The sequence below is a fragment of the Chiroxiphia lanceolata genome, chromosome 7, assembly GCF_009829145.1.
Source record: "Chiroxiphia lanceolata isolate bChiLan1 chromosome 7, bChiLan1.pri, whole genome shotgun sequence".
NCBI lineage: Eukaryota > Metazoa > Chordata > Aves > Passeriformes > Pipridae > Chiroxiphia > Chiroxiphia lanceolata.
Genome location: NC_045643.1, coordinates 19,985,016 through 20,004,675, shown reverse-complemented (window position 1 = coordinate 20,004,675; position 19,660 = coordinate 19,985,016). Strand labels below are relative to the sequence as shown.

The window sequence follows — 19,660 nt, the reverse complement described above, 5'->3', positions numbered from 1 at the left end:
TTTTGTGGTAACAACTGCACATGATATATCAATTCTTTTGACATGCTGTATTTCCTGAGTACATGCTGGAGATTTATGGCCTTCTTCTTACTGCAGACTGTGTCTCTTTATCAAATTCTTCTCTCGGGTTTTGTCTTTTTCCAGTGACAGATGTATGCTGTTAAGGTATTCATAAAATAAAAAACTGTTACTTCTGTTGAAAAGTATTTTCCAAAAATCTCAATTCATACGGAAAAAGTGTCTGACATAAAACTTTGTCGTCAAAGTTTGCTCTGTTGCAACAGAACCTGTACGTTTTAAATAAGTTTTTCTCTTAGTGGTATCTGCAGGACACTTAGATTGGGTCATTTTGATGAAAAAAGTTCATCATGAACTCAGAAAAATCCCTCAGATTGGGAAGGCTGAAGATGGACAGTAGTGTCCTGAGTGTGGCTGTTTGCTGTAGGCCATGACTGTGTGCTGATATTGTGTATGAGGGGTTTTAGCAGTGTAAAATGCATAATAACTCATGCTACCACCCACTCTCCCTCCCTCTATTAGTATGGATATCTTCTTTTCACAGGCTCTGGATCATACAACAGTTTATTCACAACACTCTCCCCCACCTCCTGTCAACAGAACCACTGAACTACCAAGGCAGGAGAGCTTTATGGAGTTGGTGCTGGTCTCATTCTTGGTGCCTGTGACCTCAAATGGGTGCATGTTTTCAATTTTGTTGTGATAATAACAGTGACACTGTATGAATATTCTTATAATGTGTACAGGTGATGGCACAAACCATATTCATCTGCTTCAACTGTTTCCCTTTTCTTGGGCCTAAAGAAACAGTAAAAGGGCAGCTTCTACCATTGGTGTCTGCCTGTAGGGTGCAGCTGTATGATTGGTATGTCTTACAAATTTTTTATGATATCAAGGAAACATGTGCCTCTTTCAAGAGTGAAGTGAGAGACTTAAGTCTTTGGTGGGAGAGTCGAGAAGGCAAGGTGTTTGCTTGCTTACTTACAAACAGACCACAGCGTTCCCCACACTTAGTAAAACCATTGTATCACCTACAAATTTTGACTTACATAGGCATAAGAGACCAACAGACTTCAGAGAAGAAATTTGCAATAGAGTTATTAGTATCTAATTATCATATTAGACATTCTTCCCTTCCCCAGCTCCTTTTCAGGCTGCAAGGTTTAATTTTATCAGGGCGTTTGCTATCATTGTCTGTAACTAGTGAAGTTGTTAATGACGTTTCAATGTCAAAGCATCTGAAAGATTAAATTGTTTCTTTGGTTTTGGTTTCTTTTTTAAATGTTCCTCACAAAGTGTTGCTTCTTGTTCTTCATATCCTCTCTGACTTAATGCTTTCAGCTGTAACTTATTTATATTACCAAGTAGTGTAATAGTGGGATGAGACTTTCTGCTTCCCAAAGAGTCTCCCATTGTTGAAGTATGTTTGTTCTTTCAAAGCAGAACTTTCAATTTGATGAAAATGAACTGTAAACTTGCTACATAATGGACATAAAGTAGACATGGGGAGATTGATAGGTTTGTCACTCAACCCCATAGCACTGTGCGTTTCTGGACATGGCCTGCAGTAGTGTGGTGGCTAAAGCACTGAGGGGATGAAATAGGTCATCATAATTAGGATAAAAGTCACCTCTGCCATTTCTGGTACATTGTGAGAAGAGGGAATCAATGTAAATGTAGGTCAGAGTTCCAGCCAGTTCACTTTCTACCTCAAATACTACCATTTTCAAGAGCAGACTTGATTGCAAATATTCTACCATGCAAGGAAACAGACCAAGGCACAGGCTTTCAAAGAGAAGATGAAGCTTTCTTTGTTACTGGCTGCCAACTCCATTCTTCACTGTTTTCCACAGCAGATTTAAATGATTTGTGGCTAAAGAGTGGGTGGCCCACAAAATCATTTAATGTGAAGCATCCACCTTTTTGTCTACTCCTCATTGCCCCCATTCTTGGCAAAATGGCAAATGCTAGATGTGACCATCCCACCGTCTTAGTTTCCAAGCTTCTGAAAGAGATGTTTTGGCACTTAGGACTGAAGGACCAAAGCCAATCCTTTCACTACAGCATTCTTTGCATCTTTATCAATCGCTAAACTTTGAAGCATAAAAGATACGTAACCAATTATATTTCCAATCTGATCGTGTATATGCAAAGGCTTCCTCTTTCTGAGTGAAGCTGAGACTTTTCAGCACTACCATTTGTTTCATTTGCATGTCTACAAAACACTTCCTTGCAGACCACCATACCAGTATTGATGCCAACAAGACATGAAGTTCCAGTGTCATTAAACTGACTGCTTGGCTTATCATTAACTTAGGAACAAGATAACGTTTTCGTTTTCTTCAGTAATATTTGCAGTTAAATAAATGGTGGCTTGGCTCATTAAGGGTTAATGGTCTGATTGTGCTCCCATTAAATGGAAAAAATAGCATTAGCTGCGGTGATAAAGAAACAGACTGAGGAATTCAGGATTGGCTTGTTTCTTGCTCGCTCATCCTTGGTGCTAAGCAGTGTCCGTAAAATAAAAAGTCTTTACAAACATCTGGAAGCAAAGCTTCCAGGTGTCATATAGTGACTTTTCACATTTAGTTTTCTTCCTTTAATTGCCCATGAGAATTACAAACTCAGAAAAGAGTATGAATTTTCTCCAGTGAGAGTCTTGTGAAGTCTGTACTGAGACTTGGAAACCTGAAATTTCATGTAGATATCCTACTGGGGAAAGGACCATCTGCCTGGATAAACAAATCTTGCTGTTTTTCAAATTTAATGTTGAAGTAAGGCTGATGATAAGAGGATGCTGTGGCTATGTTATAAAATGCTGGGTGCAACAAGCTTCTGTATGTATGCAGCTGATTGAGTGTCCTTCCTCATGAGTCATCCCCTACAATAGAACTGTGTGCTGTGTAGTTACAACTGCTGGTAGTGCAGATAGCTTGCAAAAGAACAGGGAAAGCCATGTTGAAGAGTAATTTTTGACTCCAAAACCCCACTTAAGAGAAAAAGATGTATGGAAGGCAAGGTTTCACCCCAGATTTTAAGCCATAAGATGCCCAGAGTGGTTACATTTTATTTAAGACTTTTTAAATGCCTTTTAATTCTTTATAACCTTGAATTAGAGTCCAGAGAGTCACACACTCTTCTCTAAGAGAAATTCTTTTTAATTTAGTGAGAAAAATAAGATATTTTTGGCAAAAGGTTTTACAGGAGTAAAATACAACCAAGAAAAAGATATTTCACTAAAACAGTACAAAAACCCATTCCACTGAAAGAAAACCACTAAAAACAATCAATATACTAGCTTTAGTAAACACAGTTCATTGGTTTTAAGTTACCCACAAGAGAAGGCAAAGAGTAAAATAAGACTGGGACACAGGAACAATTGATGTTTACCTGCTGTGGCATCTCATTTGCCATTCTGGTTTTGGAAATTTCCTGCTGTTTGTCTTTTTATTAATTTTGTAGCTATTTGGGTATTAAACTATTTATCAGCTTCACTGCATGCTGTGTCTTGCATCTCTTCTATCACTGATACTTCATCTTCAGAACATCAGTTCTTCCAAAACATCAGTTTTCTTCAGAACATCCTGAGGTCTGTTCTGGATGCAGTCATATATTCAGATGTGGTCAAATACATCCCTATTGTAGCTGCTAAATAAAACTGGTTTGGAAGCACTAGCGTAACAGCCTTCTTGAAGGAAATGTGTGCCTCAATATCTACTACTTTTGCCTTTCTTTGTCAGATCGCTACACTGCATCTCCCCATTTCTTAAACTGACTTTATTGTTTTGAAGAATGGTTTTAGCAATTCTGTAACTCTGCAGGTTTAACGTGTTCATGCGGACCACAGAAAAGCTGCCTTGTTTCATTCCTCTCCTGTTGCCATCTTTTTACTGTTACCATTTTATCCACTGTTAATGGGTTTTCCCAAAGAAACAGATAGCAATGACCTTGATTTAGTTCTCAGGGTCATTCATGGTTCAGCAGATTTGCATCAGGGTCTTTCTGGAAGTGATTTGTTCCTGTCAGTTTTCTAAAACATGGAGATAATAAATAAGGAGTTTTATCTTTGTAACTCACAATTTCCAAAGTGCTAAAGAGAACAAGGTGCCATTCTGCCTCCATTACTGACACTGTGCCCTATCACCTGCTGGAACAGTGAGACACAGGCAGCCAGGATTCTGATTAATGGACTCTGGAGGTGCAGGGGAAGCAAGCCCGGGTGCAGCTGCTTTGAAGCCAGCTGGTCTTTCTCAGTTGTCCAGTGACTCTTCACTGTAGTCACACTGCAGGAGATATACATGGTAGCCTTTTCAGAAGCCTTATGCTGGTTGCAATGTTTTATCGAACCATGATTTTAAAGAATACTTTTGAAGTCATCCCTCCCGTTTCATGAGAGAGCAGTTGTGTTGTAGCAAATGTGGCTGTACCTGCAAAGAGCTGTTAAAATATTCAAGCAGAGCATGCTCGTGAATAGTTTCCCTAAAGTTACTGATTCTATGTAGGTCTTGCTGAAAAGGATTCTTTTAAGCTCTTTGACAGGTTTTGAGGTTGATGTTTTAAATGCTATACTTACTTGGGAAGCTGTGCTGTATTTGTAGTTACTGTGCACACTACATTCATGACACTGTGAGTTCTGCAGTGGAATGAAGCTGCTAATAGAGAAGATCCCTGACTGTGCTTTCAAACAAGCTTATGTTTCTCCTTTAGTTGATGTTGGATTGAGAAATGAAGGAATACATGGGAAAATTTTGAAAATTATCCTGTTTGAAATGAAACCTGCAGTCCCTGTGAATGCTCTTCTCTGGCATCTGTGCATTGTTGCTAATTAGATTGCATGTAAATAAATGTAAGTGTATATTCTTATAGCAAATATAAGTATAACCAACCCGTATATGGAGCTGATACTGTGCTTCCTTAAAAGCCCAGTATTTTACAAGTATGGTAGCTTAGAAGTGTCCCTAGAGTAAAAGCCCTTGGACTTTGAGACCACTCTCACAGGATTCCTGAACAGGGCCTTCCCCTCTGTACCAGCTCAACTGAGGCCTTGCTTCTGATTCATGAGCAACATGATTTCTGTAACCAACAGTTGCAGAGGTGTCAAGTGTGTTTACTTGGACTTCTGGATTTTCATTTGGCTCAGGATCATGAACTTTTCATAATTTCAAAGCAAAGGTCGTGCTGCAGTTTAAATTATATTTAAATTATAGTTAGAATATTAATGATACTGTTCTGGGGAAAAATAAAAAAAGAGTTTGAATGTAGAAATTAAGTTTCAAATTCTTTCCTACAAGTCTTCTGCAGTGCATCGAAAACATCTTTCATGGGGACTCTCAACCACTACTGTCATTAGAAATAAAGAATAAATTTATTTTTCCTCGATATTTTATGGAATCATAAGAGGACATCATTCATGCGTATAGAACTGACAACAACTCTTCCAGCTGGAAGCTGTCCTATGACAAAGATCACCTGTAATAGCTGAGTTCCCTAAGGCAGCAGTTGGTAGCTGTGGCTTTTTAAACTTGTTGGATTAATGCTGTAAAGATTCATCATGGGTAGGAAGCAATTCTGATAGATCTAAACTAAAGTACCTAAAAAAATATACAGCAAAATACCAGCAGCTGTCAAACTGAAAAATAAATTGCTGTATTCAAAATGTCCAGTGCCCTAGACAGTTTTCAGTCTTTCTAGTTGTAGAACAGACTTGGTTTTGTTGTAAAAGTTTCTCAGCTATTGGAAAGCTATTTGCATGACATGTTGCATGTTATGTCATTTGGAGCAAAAAAAAGTGACCTGAATTAGAATGGTAATGGTCAGTATTTCATTTACCATTTCCATCTCCTCTTGCTGTACCTGCTGCATCTGCTTTTTCGTGAATCTAATGCTGCTGAGTATTTTGCAGAACATAATAATACAAGAAATGTAGCATCTTGGAAATATTCACACTGTTTGGAATATGTCTGATCATCTGACTCTTAGAATAAGACTACTTAAATTGGGCTAATTATTTCTGGTTTTAATGCTGAGATGCCAAAGCATGAGTTTGGAAAATACCTACGTTTCTAGAGTCAGAAGTGACTCTAGAAAACAACAGTGTGGGAAGAGCTGGGAAGCAGGAGGTTTACCTCCAGAGCCCTTGCTGTCTGCTTCATTCTTGAATTCATTGAAGCAGGTATTCTGTTGGGCACTTTTTCTGGTCTAGTCTGCATCTATTGTTACGTTTTTCTTTCCTGCGTTATACCTGAAAGGTTGTTGTATTATCTATTACTGAAACCTTGTAATTACTTTTGTTCAGTGACCTTATTTGCCCAATACTGGATAAATACTCTCATTTAAATGACGAATGTCAGAGGCCACTGTGGAGTCCTTTTAACACAATGCTGATATTTGATATTTTACTGTGCTATTAACAGAGGGATAATGTGATACGTATGCCCCTCAGGGAGGAAATGAAGCCTGCCTTTGGCAGATTATGCTTGCTTAAAATTGATTTGGATTCTCTGGGAGGTTTTATTACATTTTTTTTATCATAAAACCAACTGCAGAATATCTGTAAGTGAAGAAAATTTTTAAGCTAAAATAATTTTGGATGTTAAAATCCAATTATACTCTTACTCCTTTCTGTGGAAGCAGGGTTGAGCATTAGGTGATAAATAAAACAATTCCTAATTCACTGTGCAAGCAGGAAACAATACTTGTGCAAGAGTCTTTTGAAGAATACTGTTGTGAGAAAGGGGAAATGCTGTATTACGTTTTTAAATAAACATCATGAGTGGAAAAGGTTTCCAGTAAGACCATAGTTAGATCCTATCTCATGGAAAAGGAATTTGTTTAATCTCTTCAAAGGGGCATAAAAATTGTTGAGGGCATTTAGGAGAGATTAATAGAGTGTTTTGGATGCTTGAGATATAAATCATGAGTCGTGCTGTGAGAAAGATCAAAGTCAGTGGAGAAACTTAATTTTAAATGACTCCAGCACTTCAGTGTACATCACCAAGGAAAATGAATGCATTTTGGACAATGAGGATTTGTAATAGACAGCCAGTCATCACAGGGAAGTTAAGATAATAACTGGATCAGGCAAAAAAGGACAAAGCTAGGCAGGCTGGCAGAATTTATTTGAGGCTGAAAGGAAACTGAAGAGTTTTGAAAGAAAAAGCAAAAGTAGGATATCAATTATATCCTAATTCAGTAACAGGACACTAATGGCAACAGGACTTTCGAATGTAGACAATGGGGACAAATTTTACATAATCATGGGAAGGAAAAGCAACACACTAATTTAAAAAATACATCTAGAATTGAATTTCACTTTATCTGTTTTGAATCCAGCTGGGGGTATTTAATAACATCAGAGTAATAAGTAAATGCTATGTAATCATCAATTTGGTGAGTTAGGCTGGTACTGAGCCATAAACAGCATCTTTACTACTTGTGCATTACACTGTTGTTCAGGGCAGTGAGAGTGGCCACCAGACCTCATGTCCTCCAGTGGACTGATTGCTAATTTTGACTTGAGCACAGTATTCATTGTCCTGTCAGCCCAGCTTTCTGAAAGATAGACATTTTTCAGTTTTCTATCATAAAAATGGCAGATCTAGATGAAATACTTCCCAAAGTGTTATATTTGGGCAATTTTAATAAATAATAAATAATTTTAATAAATAAAATAATAGTTTTAATAAATAAAAATAGTTTTAATTAATCTGTAAACTTAGGTGGCTCATTCAGACCTGTACCAAAGTATTTAGTTCAACACTCCTATTGCCAGAAGCTTTTCATGTTTTACTATTCAAATTAATGAAGCAGTCCTGTTTTTCACAGCTAATTTAACCTGAGCAAAGAGTACACGTTTGGATATAAGAACAGGTTATCAATAATTTGACTGGTGCTTTGAGTTGCCATTGTTGAGTTGAACTCACTATTGAGGCAATGACTTGGAGCAGGAAAGCTGTATTCTCATTTAAACTAGTGTAACCTGTAGAACAATATGTATTTTTACACTCTTAAGTGCTTTGAGTCATAAAACTGCTTCATTTTATCTTTAAAGTAGTAGGGCAAAAATCTGGCTAGTTAAATAAATATATTATCAGTGATCTTTTAGGTTTTTTTCATATTGTGAAAAAATTTTCTTCCATTGTTACCCTGTTACACCTTTCAGAGCTTTCTCATTTCTTCTACCTATTGATGGTCTTGGCTGCTGGCTATAAACGATGCCAGGTTAGCATGGGGAAGTACTGCTGTAAGTTCAAATCTAGTTCAGAGTTTTGCTTCTATTTTTTTAACTGCCGTTATCTCACATATGACTTAAGGAGTTTCCCCAGGGATTTTCATCCCATCCCCAAGATTTGTAGCCTCAAGAAGCTGGAGTAAAGCAAATTCTTTCCTCTTGCCCAATTACTCTAGGTTTTTGTTATAGCCAAAATTTACAGTTTATGGATTTATACTAAAACTCATTATGAATTTCCAAGTTATGCATAGTTCCCTCGTTCTCATCTCTACCAGTCAGTCTTATTGCCAGTTGTTTTAATGTATCAGTTGCAGAAAAATACCACAAGTTATGTTTGCATAGATCCTCCAGCAGGGATGATAAATGGAAACAACAAATGGCTTGTATCTGCACTTTCTCAGCAGGAGGGGAAAGTGAAAAAGAGAAAATGGATGTAAAATTTTATGTAGGCTTAGATATTTTTAAAGCTTAGGGAAATTAATTTTGGCTGTCTTCCCTTGCTTTAGTGAAGTAAATGTTATCATGGTCACTGACTCAGAATTGAGCAGGAAAAAATTTCTTGCAAACTGTGTTTTAGTATTAAAATTAATTAGCATTTCCCCCTTCTCTCATTCTGTTACAGGAAAATACAATATGAGAGGGATTCTCTCACTGGGATTTTTTTCATTCAGTACTTAGCATCTGTGACATTATTAAATACACCAAGAATTGTGACTCTCGGGGTGTCATGTGCAGGGCCAGGAGTTGGACTTGGTGATCCTGATGTGTCTCTTCCAACTCAGAATATTCTATGATTCTAAATATTCCAGTTGTAAAGACACCTGCAGCCCCATGGGTGAATTGCCCTGATACAGTATATGTGCACTAACCTCAGAAAAATGCAATGGTTGCAGGAGTGGAAGTGAAAGAGTCTGCTTCAGTCTGTCCTTACTCATTGTTTAGGATTGTGCCTGATTTTAATTGGGTAGTTAAAATGGGTACCTATCTAATGACCATCACACTAGTGTGACTAGAGATGAGGTGCTTTTGGCATACCTGTTCTAGCAACCTGTCTGAAGGAGCTCTGCTCCCGGAGTCATCTGGTGGGACTTGGCGGTGTCTCTATGTTTAGAAGCAGTCAGCACTTCTGCCAGCGACAAAGCACTTCTGCCAAGTGGCAGTATTTGAGAGTGGGGAGTTCACTAATGAAAGGCTTCTTCACCAGCCTGTAATGGCACCGTTTGATTCAAACACATTCTTGCCTCTCTGGGGATAAAAATTGGCCCTGTGAACTAGAGAAAGGCTATATTTCCTATTAAAAATCCTGCAGTTGCAGTAACTTTCTATTTTTCAGACTGCCAGGGATGATCTTGAGACCTTGTCACAATATGCCTGTATGAAAGTACAGCAAAACATACCAGTTGGAGGAGTGGAAGGTGGAAGAGGCTTTTGTTTGGTTTTTCTCTATACAACAGTTTCCCAGTAGGCAATGTAGGTTCATAAATAACACAATCTTAAACATCGGGGTTTGTGCATGAAATTGTACCGTGGTGCTTACTTGGTAAGCAGTTGCTGTTTGTCATTATTAAAAATTAAGTCTGTCTCCCTTTGTGGGCAGCGTGCAGTGATGGAACATGTTATATGTCAGTGAAACAAGCCATGGTGAATCCTGCAAAGGAAAGCAGCTCTCTGGGAATTTCCAAAACTCAGCACCAGGAATACAATGAAGGATGGGGTAAACACTTCCCATCAGCACATGGTATGGAAGTCAGTGGCTGGCCAAAATCAGACAGATGCACTCTTCCGACAGAGCAACCACAGATAGGAGCTATAATTACAGAAAGTAGATATGTAATGATGAGTTTAATTATTAACCACTTTCCTGTATGCCTTTGAGTAACCATAGTATCAGAGCACAGAGCACTGGAAACCCTGGAGGTTTGTTGAAGCTGCATCCTGTACTCTAAAATCATGCAACTCTGCAGTGATCTACCAGGGGCAGATCCACTGCCCTATTTATTTTTTTAATTATTTACTTCAGGGATTTTTCCTGGTCTCTTAAAGGTATCATTTTATGCAGGTAACCAAGGTGTGGTTTGCCAAGTGTAAACCTCAGTACTCTCCGTTCACAAACTAATTCCAGGCCTAGAGTTATGTGTTGTCTTTTTAAATAAAATAAATTCAGAAATATCCTCTTCGATATCATCAATTCTAGGCTAATTGATGTGGTCTGGCTTTGTGATCAAAAATAGAAGGCAGCTGTAAAGCTAATGAGTGTACAGCTGCTTTGCTAAAGTGTTATCTGGAGTGCTCAGCTGAATGTGTCCACTACTTTTTATGCACCCTTCTTACTGTGTGGATAGAGTAAGCCCAAAATACATTGGATAGTGTTGCTGGGAAACCTCAAATGAATAGGAACTTTAGCCTGGTTCCTGCAATATTTATATAGGCCTTTGACTGCTCTAAACTGTAATAGCACCACTGGCTGCTCAACCTGCTCATGACCAAACATTCCTTGAAAATGTTGCCATTACACATGAAGACAAAAGTTTTTAGAAGTTTTGCTTGCTACAAAAACAGCAGAGGAAATATCAGAGGGAGAAGGTACACAAAAGAGAGCTTGGTAAGGGGACTGGTAAGGGGAGGAGATGCTACACCCACCAGTTTCTCCAGCTGGAGTGTTCTTCACTTCTGTTCAATGCATTGTTCTAATCAACATTGGGACCCTTCCATATTCTGTAGGATTATCAGTTCCTTTTGCCAGCTTCGTTTTCCACATAATTTGTAAATTGAAATTAAACATTTATCAACACAAGACATAAGCACCAGATATCTGTACATCATATTTTTAAAGAGAAAAGTGGATGTGTGTGGTGCATGGAGCTTATTCTGCCTTCCCAGAGATCATTTTATGTAAATACATCAAAACTTGAATTCATATTTTTTCTAAAAATATTTTTTGTGCACATAAGTATTTGCATTTGAAATGTCAAGTGCGTCTTCCAGTGATTGTGGTTAATCTTGGCCTTTATGAATTCTACCATATGTTTTATGGTTTCTGATCAGTAAAAGTATGATTTTTTATTATGTTTGGAAATCAGTAGTGCAGATTGCTGACAGCAAAGACTGAGTGCTCTTCATTGCAGAAGCATTTTCCCCCTAAACCCTTGTTTCTGCAGACACAAAGCACTAAGCTCTAGAGAAAAAAAAACACTCAGTTCTGCAGAAATTTAAAACAGCTTGCTTAGTCACAATATATGAGAAGAGAACCTCAGGAGGTTCATCAACAATGTGTCACAGTCTTCATTTCTGTAGTCAGCTATGCCAAGAAATATGAATGACTGCTTGGATCTGTGAAGGATTTATGAAAATGTTATTTCTGGTGCGAGAAGCTACTGCATCCTAAACCAAATTAATGATCACTGGAAGGAAGAACACACAGAAGTTGATGCAAAAGAGTAGCCACGGATTTTGGTTTTTTACTGAGTTCTCTTTGTTGCCAGAGTGGTGTTTTGTCAGAACTTAGTGATTTTGTGGATAGAGGGAAGCATACATAATTTTGCTGTGTAGGTGACTAAACACGGGTGCTTGCAGAGTGTCAATTTACTCCACAGTTCAACCTGCAGTAAACAATATCAACCAGTGCTGTTGGCATTGTTTGCTGCTAAGGTTGTGCCCTCAGTGCCTGCCACATGTGACCAGTGGAGAGTGGAAACTGTCTGATGTATTTTTTAAATCAGTGAAACTTTAGTATGAGAAATTCTTAAGCAGTAGCAAAACAAATACAACAGTGGCAAGGGATGATGTTATCCTGTGCAATTTTTCAGAGGATAATAAAAAACCCCAAACACATATTTAGGAAATCAGAGAGTTTCCAAGACATTGTAAATCTGAAGTCCTTGGAGGGCAGGCAACCTTAGTGGAAGATGATAGAAACTTTGAAAAGCTGGCTTAGAAAATTCTAGTTGTTCCTTTATAAATCTTCTAAAAATCAAGGAAAATGAGGATGTTTCATTTTCTTTCTGCTGGAGAAAAATAAGCTGCAAAATATTGATACTTGTGAAAAAGGAAAGGTCACTTTCTGTGACTTGTAAAACTGTGGCTTGTTTCACAACAATTAATACAAAGGAGGTTTTCTGTGCTTAAGTAGAAAAAGAGTGTATTCATTTGTACCTTATATGCAGAAGCAAATGTTTTCATGGATATATATTGCCCTTAAGAGTGAAAGGCTGCAGTAGTCTACAGTTATGTTGATCCTCACTGAGCCACATAAGAAGATGGGGAAGGAAGCCTGAGGTCATTGTGGAATTTATATCTAAGTGACTAGTTTATTGAAAAATCTCTTGGGTTTACCATAAATGGGCGGAGTCATTTTAACACTAGAATACAGAGCCCCTGGCATTGGAAACTAAAGAAGGATGCTTTTTGTGCTGCCTGGTAATCTGACTTTCTCTCTAAGGTCAGCGGCCATCATGCCATGAAGTTGCAGGTGTTGCAGAAAAAAAAAAGAAAGCAAGTAATTTAATTCACCTCTAACCAAGTGTTTATTCAACCAAGTGATGTGCAAGAGGAATCCTTATTAATATATTGAAAAAGAAAAAATTATTGTAATCCCTAGCCATAACTGGGGGAAAAAATGAGTGTTAATTTAATTTAAGCATGTCGAAAATCAAATAATAAAAATTTTAAAAAACAAAACAAAACAAACAAAAAACAAACAAACAAAAAAAAAAAAAGGAGAAAAGCAAAACAAACCACAACCCAACACCCCAAAACAACAGTTAATTATGAATAATTGTCCGTCTGCTGATGTTATGAAAGGTGCTGTTCACTAAAAGCCTGTAATTTTTCTGTTCCGGGATAATAAAAAAGGTGTGAAGAATGTTAAATGTTTCTGTATTTTGCAGTCAACAGAAAGCTTGTAGTCTCCTCCTCCCCTGCTGTTGCAATTGCACTCTTGGGTAAATAAGCTGTAAAGCTCAGAATACAGGGTGGTGCCCGTCCATGTGAGCAGGAGATGGCGTTCTGCCTGCAGTGGGAGAAGGCAACTGCTGTTGAGGAAAAGACAATGTGTCATGTGTCATATGTGTGTATCAGACAGTGAATGTTTGGTCTAGGGAAAGGAGCGAATTCCACATAGCATTTGTGGGGCTAATTAATATTAAGAGGAAATCTTCTGGCCTTACTTTGTACCAGTTGTTTCTGTGAAGAGCAGGGACCTGCTCTAGCTTGATGAAAGTAGATGGGAATGCCGTGAGACATCTTTGGCATCTTTGCATGTATTAGCCTAAAATAAATGAGATAGTAGAACTTTGCCAAAAGTATATATTATCTTGACTGTAATTAACAGTGCTAATTTCTGTTCCACTTAATATTGCTTGTAACTGTCAGAGACAAATGATACAAAGCTGTATTCAAACGCATTTACCAAGCCAGATAAAATCTTGGCCTTTTGAATTTGCAGAGCAGTGAACATATACACAGTGAATGCTCAGGATTTCTGTATTGTGCTGGTTTTGTTTTGTAGGATCAAAAGTTTTCTAATTTCAAAAGCAAGTTAAAATCTTTTTTTTTTTTTTGACTAAGGATGTCTCATTTTGGTTTGAAATGTCTTTTTGAACATAAATCAGCTCTTATGAAATGTGAAGATTGTGTCATGATGTTGCTGGATTTTTACATGCTGGATTCTGATAAAAACAGCAGGAATATTATATTCCTTTATTTGATGGAAAAGTCAGAAGATTTTTCTTACTTATCCAAGAATTTAGGAAGAACCCCTTTGAGGGTTACTACATGCCTGTGAGGTCGGGAGTAAATCAGGTGTATAACAGCACTTTGTGATACTCCAAACTGCAGAAGCTGCTCTGGAGATTTTGCTGTCATGAGACTTAGTGATGGGCTTTTGGAAATGTTTCTTCAATATGTTACTTGTTTCAAGTTTATGGACTACAAAAAGAAAAAATGAGTAACAGCAACGCTGTATTCTTTATGTGCACATCTCTTACATATCTGTAGGTTCACGCTTTGAAGGACAAACCAACACCAGTGCTTGTGGTCCAACTTGTGTATTGGGATTTCTACTCCTGCTGGGTACAAGGAAAAGTTACTCTGTTGCTGGATGCCACGGTCCGAGGGAGGGTGGGGCCGTGACACAGCACTGAGGGGTCCAGAGTTGAGGTAGAGGTGCAAATGGAATACTTCATTGAGGTGTCCAAAGGTTTTATGGGTTCAGGCGGGGAAAGGGCTAGAACATGGGGTGGAGCATGAGACAGACAAACGGGGGAACAGATTGGGGTAGGGACACAGGCAAAGAGGGAGGAACGTGAGAGGAACCGGGGAAGGAAAGGGCAAATGGAACTGTCTCCTCTCTGCAGCTTCTTCAGCCTATCAGAGAGGAAAGCAGGGAAACAGGGAAGCAGGCATGCCTGGGCATGCCCGGGAAATGCAAATCCTGGGGAAACTTACAATGTGTATATTTATAAACACATAAGAACTTTAAAGTCCGAATCATAAAGTCTTTTCAATCGCTGTACATCTTTCTCCACCCCTGAAATCGTTCCCATCCTGAATCTTGCTCCTTCACAGCTCGTAACAGCAACTTGCAGTGAAATGAACTGTGAAAGTAACTTTGGCTACCCAAAGGAAGTTATTTTGCAAATTTATGAGACCTATGTGTATATATTTATATTTACAGACACAGATGATTCTACAAGAAGTGTGTAGAATTCTCTTACATCGGTGAAGTGCCTGCAACCATCAGTGGATGGTTGCCTTGCTGACAGTATGGGAAGGTTCTTGCTCATGACATGTACAACTCTTGTCTGTCTCTCTGAGAGCCTAATCTGTGGCTTTTGTGTGTTTCCTATACTCAGTGGGTTCTACTAGGCACATATGGATGAGAGAGGAGTAATCTTGGTTGTTATTATTGCTTTATGATGAACCAAAATTTATCTTGTTACTTTAAGATAATACTTCTTCAGGTGCATCTATTGCCTCCTTGATAAAATACACACAGAAGTACCTTTCAGGCAAATTCGCTGTCTATGGAGTTGATCACAAATGGAAGGGGTTTTATTGTACTTTTTTCCCTCTTCCACTTACTATCAAAACTGACCTTTCACATACTAGATACTAGCAGCATTTTGAGCAAGAATGGCAGATTTTCATTTCTTTGGGGCTTCTGAAAGCCAGGGGCCAATTAGAAGCTTTCTCTATAGATAAATGAATGAGACAATGGATACAAAACAACCCGAGGCTTCTGACTAAGCATGCAGACATCACAGATCATTTGGGGATTTTGTGTTTGTTTTTTTTCCAAAATTCTCAGTCATTCCCTTGTCTGAAGAATGGGATTCTGAAGTAATTTTTAAAATTACTGTATTTAATCACAGAGTTGGAGAGAGGTTTGATGGAGCTTTTAACAGATATTTCTGTAAGGAAATTAATAGTGATTTATTTCTTAATACTGTAAATTACAACAAATTGAACAGCTGTTTATCATCCTGCTTTGTCACTGATACTGCACTTATTAGGCACTGCACCAAAGTGTGGTAAAACTTCAGTTTCTATCTGAACTCCTTTTTGTTCTGTAAGGCAAGATGTCAGCATTGTAGGGCTAGTGCTCTGTGCATGGCATAATTGGTACTGAAGTTTTTAGTATCCTGTTTCCAGCTTAAGGAGGCCTTTTTCTTATAGAATCTCTGGGTTTCCTCTCTTCTCCAGTCCCCTCAGATTCCTTCCTTCCTCAGAGATTAAATACAAAGAATAAGAAGTAAAAGGGAAAATTGGGTATTCATGAGGGAATGGAAACAGTAGCATTCTTTTATGTTCATCAGAAAAGGATCTTTTTTGAAGCCAAGTCACTGACCTTTTCTTATCCATCATGAGACTCTCCAGGAAGATCTGTGTTCAGCTTTGTGGTGAACTTGCCTGGTGTGACAAAGTTTGCAGACATGTCTCATGAGCACACACAGGGCTCAAGTGAACCCTGAGGATGTTGGTCTTAAGTTCTTTCTGATTAATCCCCCTTTCACTAACGTGTCTAAGTCTCACACTGCAGACCGTGTGAGCTTTTTTAAGATTTTCTCCTTCCTACTGAAGCCTGCACAGAGTATTCCACAGTTGTGAGGTTTACAGAGAACTAAACAAGATGCTTCTTGATCCAATTATAACCATGACTAACCAATTATAACCATTATAACATGTAGAAGTTAGGTTCAGTCTAGGGCTATGCTCATTGTGGAGGTCAGAGCGGAGGGCTGAGCTTAAACGAAGCTCTTTGTCTACCTCTTCCCTAAAACCTTCCAGGGCAAGCATAACCAAAGTCCCCTTTTGCTGCAACTGTTAGAGTCAACTCAGAGATGCCAAGGGGAAGGGAGACTGGGGAGGAAAGAGGGGAAAGAAGGTGATATAGGAGCCCTGCCATCTTAACCACTGTTGCCCTCATAGGATCCATTAGGTTTCCAAACAGCTACTCACATGCATTTTATCTGAGATGGCAGCGGGGCTTTCTGAGCTTTATGTGACTCAGAAGAGGCATATGTTCTGCAATGTGTTGGTCTTTGAGGCTTAATGCATACGTTATATTATTTCAGTTTGTGGTATCCTGTCGGGCTTTGTGGTTATACATTCCTCCAATGAGCTCTATTTTATTTAACAATCATCATTTTAATTGCACATAGACCTTTGTGTCTGCAGCTGCTACAGCAGGCATCTCTATGAAGAAGCCTTAAAATGTCATAATATTTGAAAGAGAAAAATGTGCATTTTTTCCTAGGACCTGTAATTTAGGCAGCAAAATAATTGGGTAGGAAGCATCTCTTATCTCTTGTTGAATCTGATATGAAAGACAGTTACTGCTTTTCAAACCTATGTAAAACTATGAATTATCCTAGAATACTTCTATTGATCTAATTTAGGCAGCTGTCAGACAGAAATATTTTAGATTCTTTATATTGTCTTGCAGAAGAGGGGCTGTGACTGTTTCCAAAGACGTTTTTTATTGCATGAAATCTGGGGAACTTACATAGCGTGATAACTACTGTGGAGATTAATTGAGTTGAACTAATTAATTTCTTCCATAACAATTATTTCTAATACAGAGAAGGAGAAGTTTGGATGAACTTCGATCATTCTTACAACATCCTTTTGAGAGGCATATCAGAAACTCTAGGAGTTCTGTTTCTTCAACTGTTGGTATACTGCTCAGGTTACTGTAAGAATTATTTCACGAGCATTGGGGGTGTAGGTGTGCAAATTTCATTTTATCTTCTTTTCCATTAAAGGACACATTCAAAAATATAGGAAGAACCTTTAATAATCATATTACATCATGTTAACCAAGAAAGGCTTTAAGAACCTTCTCTAAGACAAATTGGGCTATAATTCTGCATAGCGTTTGTCCTGTCTTTTATTAAGGTACAAATCCTTCCTGCCTAGCCTGATTCTCAGCCTGGGGCTTTGACATTCTGCCTAGTGTTCATTTTATTGCTCTGACACTCACTCATTGTATTTTGAATGAGTTTGTTATTATGGTTTGCCTGAGCTGAGCTACTCCATCTGATGGTGAAAACAAGAACATACCGTCCTTCCTGCAATGAGAATTTATTTGAAAAACTGTAATTAATCTAGGGGAAACATTTCATGCTGTAAGTGTATGTGTGCCTTAATCCAAGAGATCTACTAATGATGTTCTGCCCCCTTTAAACTCGAGTTTCGAGCAGTTAAGGTTATGGAAACTAGTTGCACTAGGATCTTGAATCCACAGTTTTCTTTCAAGTTACTGATGAGATGCCCTGTAGGTGGTTACTTGTAGTGTAAACAAGTGCTTCTCAAGGTCCGGATGCTGCCAGAACCTGAGGTGCAGCTGTGCTTTGCAAGACATGCATCTCTGAAAGGAGGTGTTCCTGCTCATGCACAAAAAAGGAATTACTTGGTAGCTGTTGATTTGGTCACGTTCTTATTATGCAATGTAGAAATACTTCATGATGAGTATGTTGGGTAGAAGACCTTGCCCATATGGTAGAGCCTACCTCAGATATATTTAATTGCACAGAAAAGGTGGTAAAAACTAAATAACTCTGAAAGAAACAACCCGCTTACAATAAAAGATTTAAAAGGCTTTCTTGTGGTATTGAAAAAGAAATAATCACATAAATCCCATGCAAGCAACAAAGAAACAGGAAGCATAACAGAGCTTTATCTTCCCAAGTCTTTTAGTTTACCAAGCTTTTTGCAATGCGAGGGTCTGTGGATCCTACAATAAATTTGTCTCTGGCATATTTCATGTTGCTCTAAGATGTGAGAGTATTTTCCATGTGATAGCAAGATCTGTCATCTCTGGATGGTCATGTCTTCAGCCAGGAAAGCAAGAGATATGATTTGCTATTTTGTGCTGATGTGGCAAGGGTGAAGGATGGTTCCTGTATAGAAGGATGCTTGTAGGTAACAGCACATGCAAGGAACTTTCCTTAAAATATTTGAGCAGTCTGAGGTCAAAATTTCCCATGCTATTGAGAAGGTAATGTGAGATCTAACCATCTAAGCACAGGCTGATTACATTCAGTCTGCACTCCTGCAAAACTAAGGTCATGGGGTACCAACAAAAAACAAGCAAGTTGCTCTAATTCATGCTGTGAAACTCTGGGGAATCTCCTTGTTCTATTCAGTTTTCATAGCCTCTAGCAAAAACTGAAAATCTTAAGCTGTTCCCGTAGTTTTGTCTTTCACTTGTAATAAAAATATACACTTAACATTACACAAAATGGTGTGTACAAACCTTTGTTTTGTTTTTTCTTTCTTTCTCTCAGACACCCTGGCTCTGGAATACCAGACAGTGCTGGAACGGGTATCCATATCAGGTAAAAGTTACAGTGCTGCCTAAAAGCAAACATGACACTTCTGCAAAGCTCTGTTTTCACTATGTCAATATGTTAGTGTGAGTGGGCTACTTGGCATTTCAGATCATTGCTAGATATGTCCCATCTTGCTTGAGTTCAAGATGGGAAAGATGAATATAGTTGTCACACCTGAATTCCACACATTGAATTCCAAAAGCTCCAGAGAAAAGTTGGCAATTTAAGGAGTTTCACCTGTCTAGGGGTTTTTTATTTTATTTTATTATTCTTTTTTCCTGAAGAGGGGGGAACAGGGGGGAAAGTCTTTTTCAGACTGGAAAGTATGAAGAAGAGTATTGTCTGAAAGACATGTGAATTCCCTGTGACAGTAAACAGCCCTTGACAGACTGAATAGGAGAGCTGTGTTTTGATGCTACTGTTCTTGAAGGTTGTGTACCTGTTGCAAATAGTTCAGTAGAGATAGTTCAGTAAGAATGACCAGAAATCTTGATCTGAGAAAGGTTGAATGAATTTGGTCATGTAGCCTCAGAAGTAATAATGACTTAAATTCCACCCAGGGACTGGAGGGTGAACTGAA

At 38.3% G+C, this 19,660-nt stretch overlaps 1 protein-coding gene across 2 annotated transcripts in view; it reads left to right on the top strand.

The window, feature by feature from the left end:
• Positions 1-19,660, top strand: part of CERS6 (ceramide synthase 6) — a 114,317-nt gene that overhangs the window by 57,544 nt on the left and 37,113 nt on the right. For both annotated transcript variants that reach the window (XM_032693627.1, XM_032693628.1), the window contains exon 5: positions 19,036-19,086. In XM_032693627.1, the coding sequence (XP_032549518.1) occupies positions 19,036-19,086 (51 nt within the window). The remainder of the gene's footprint in view (positions 1-19,035; positions 19,087-19,660) is intronic.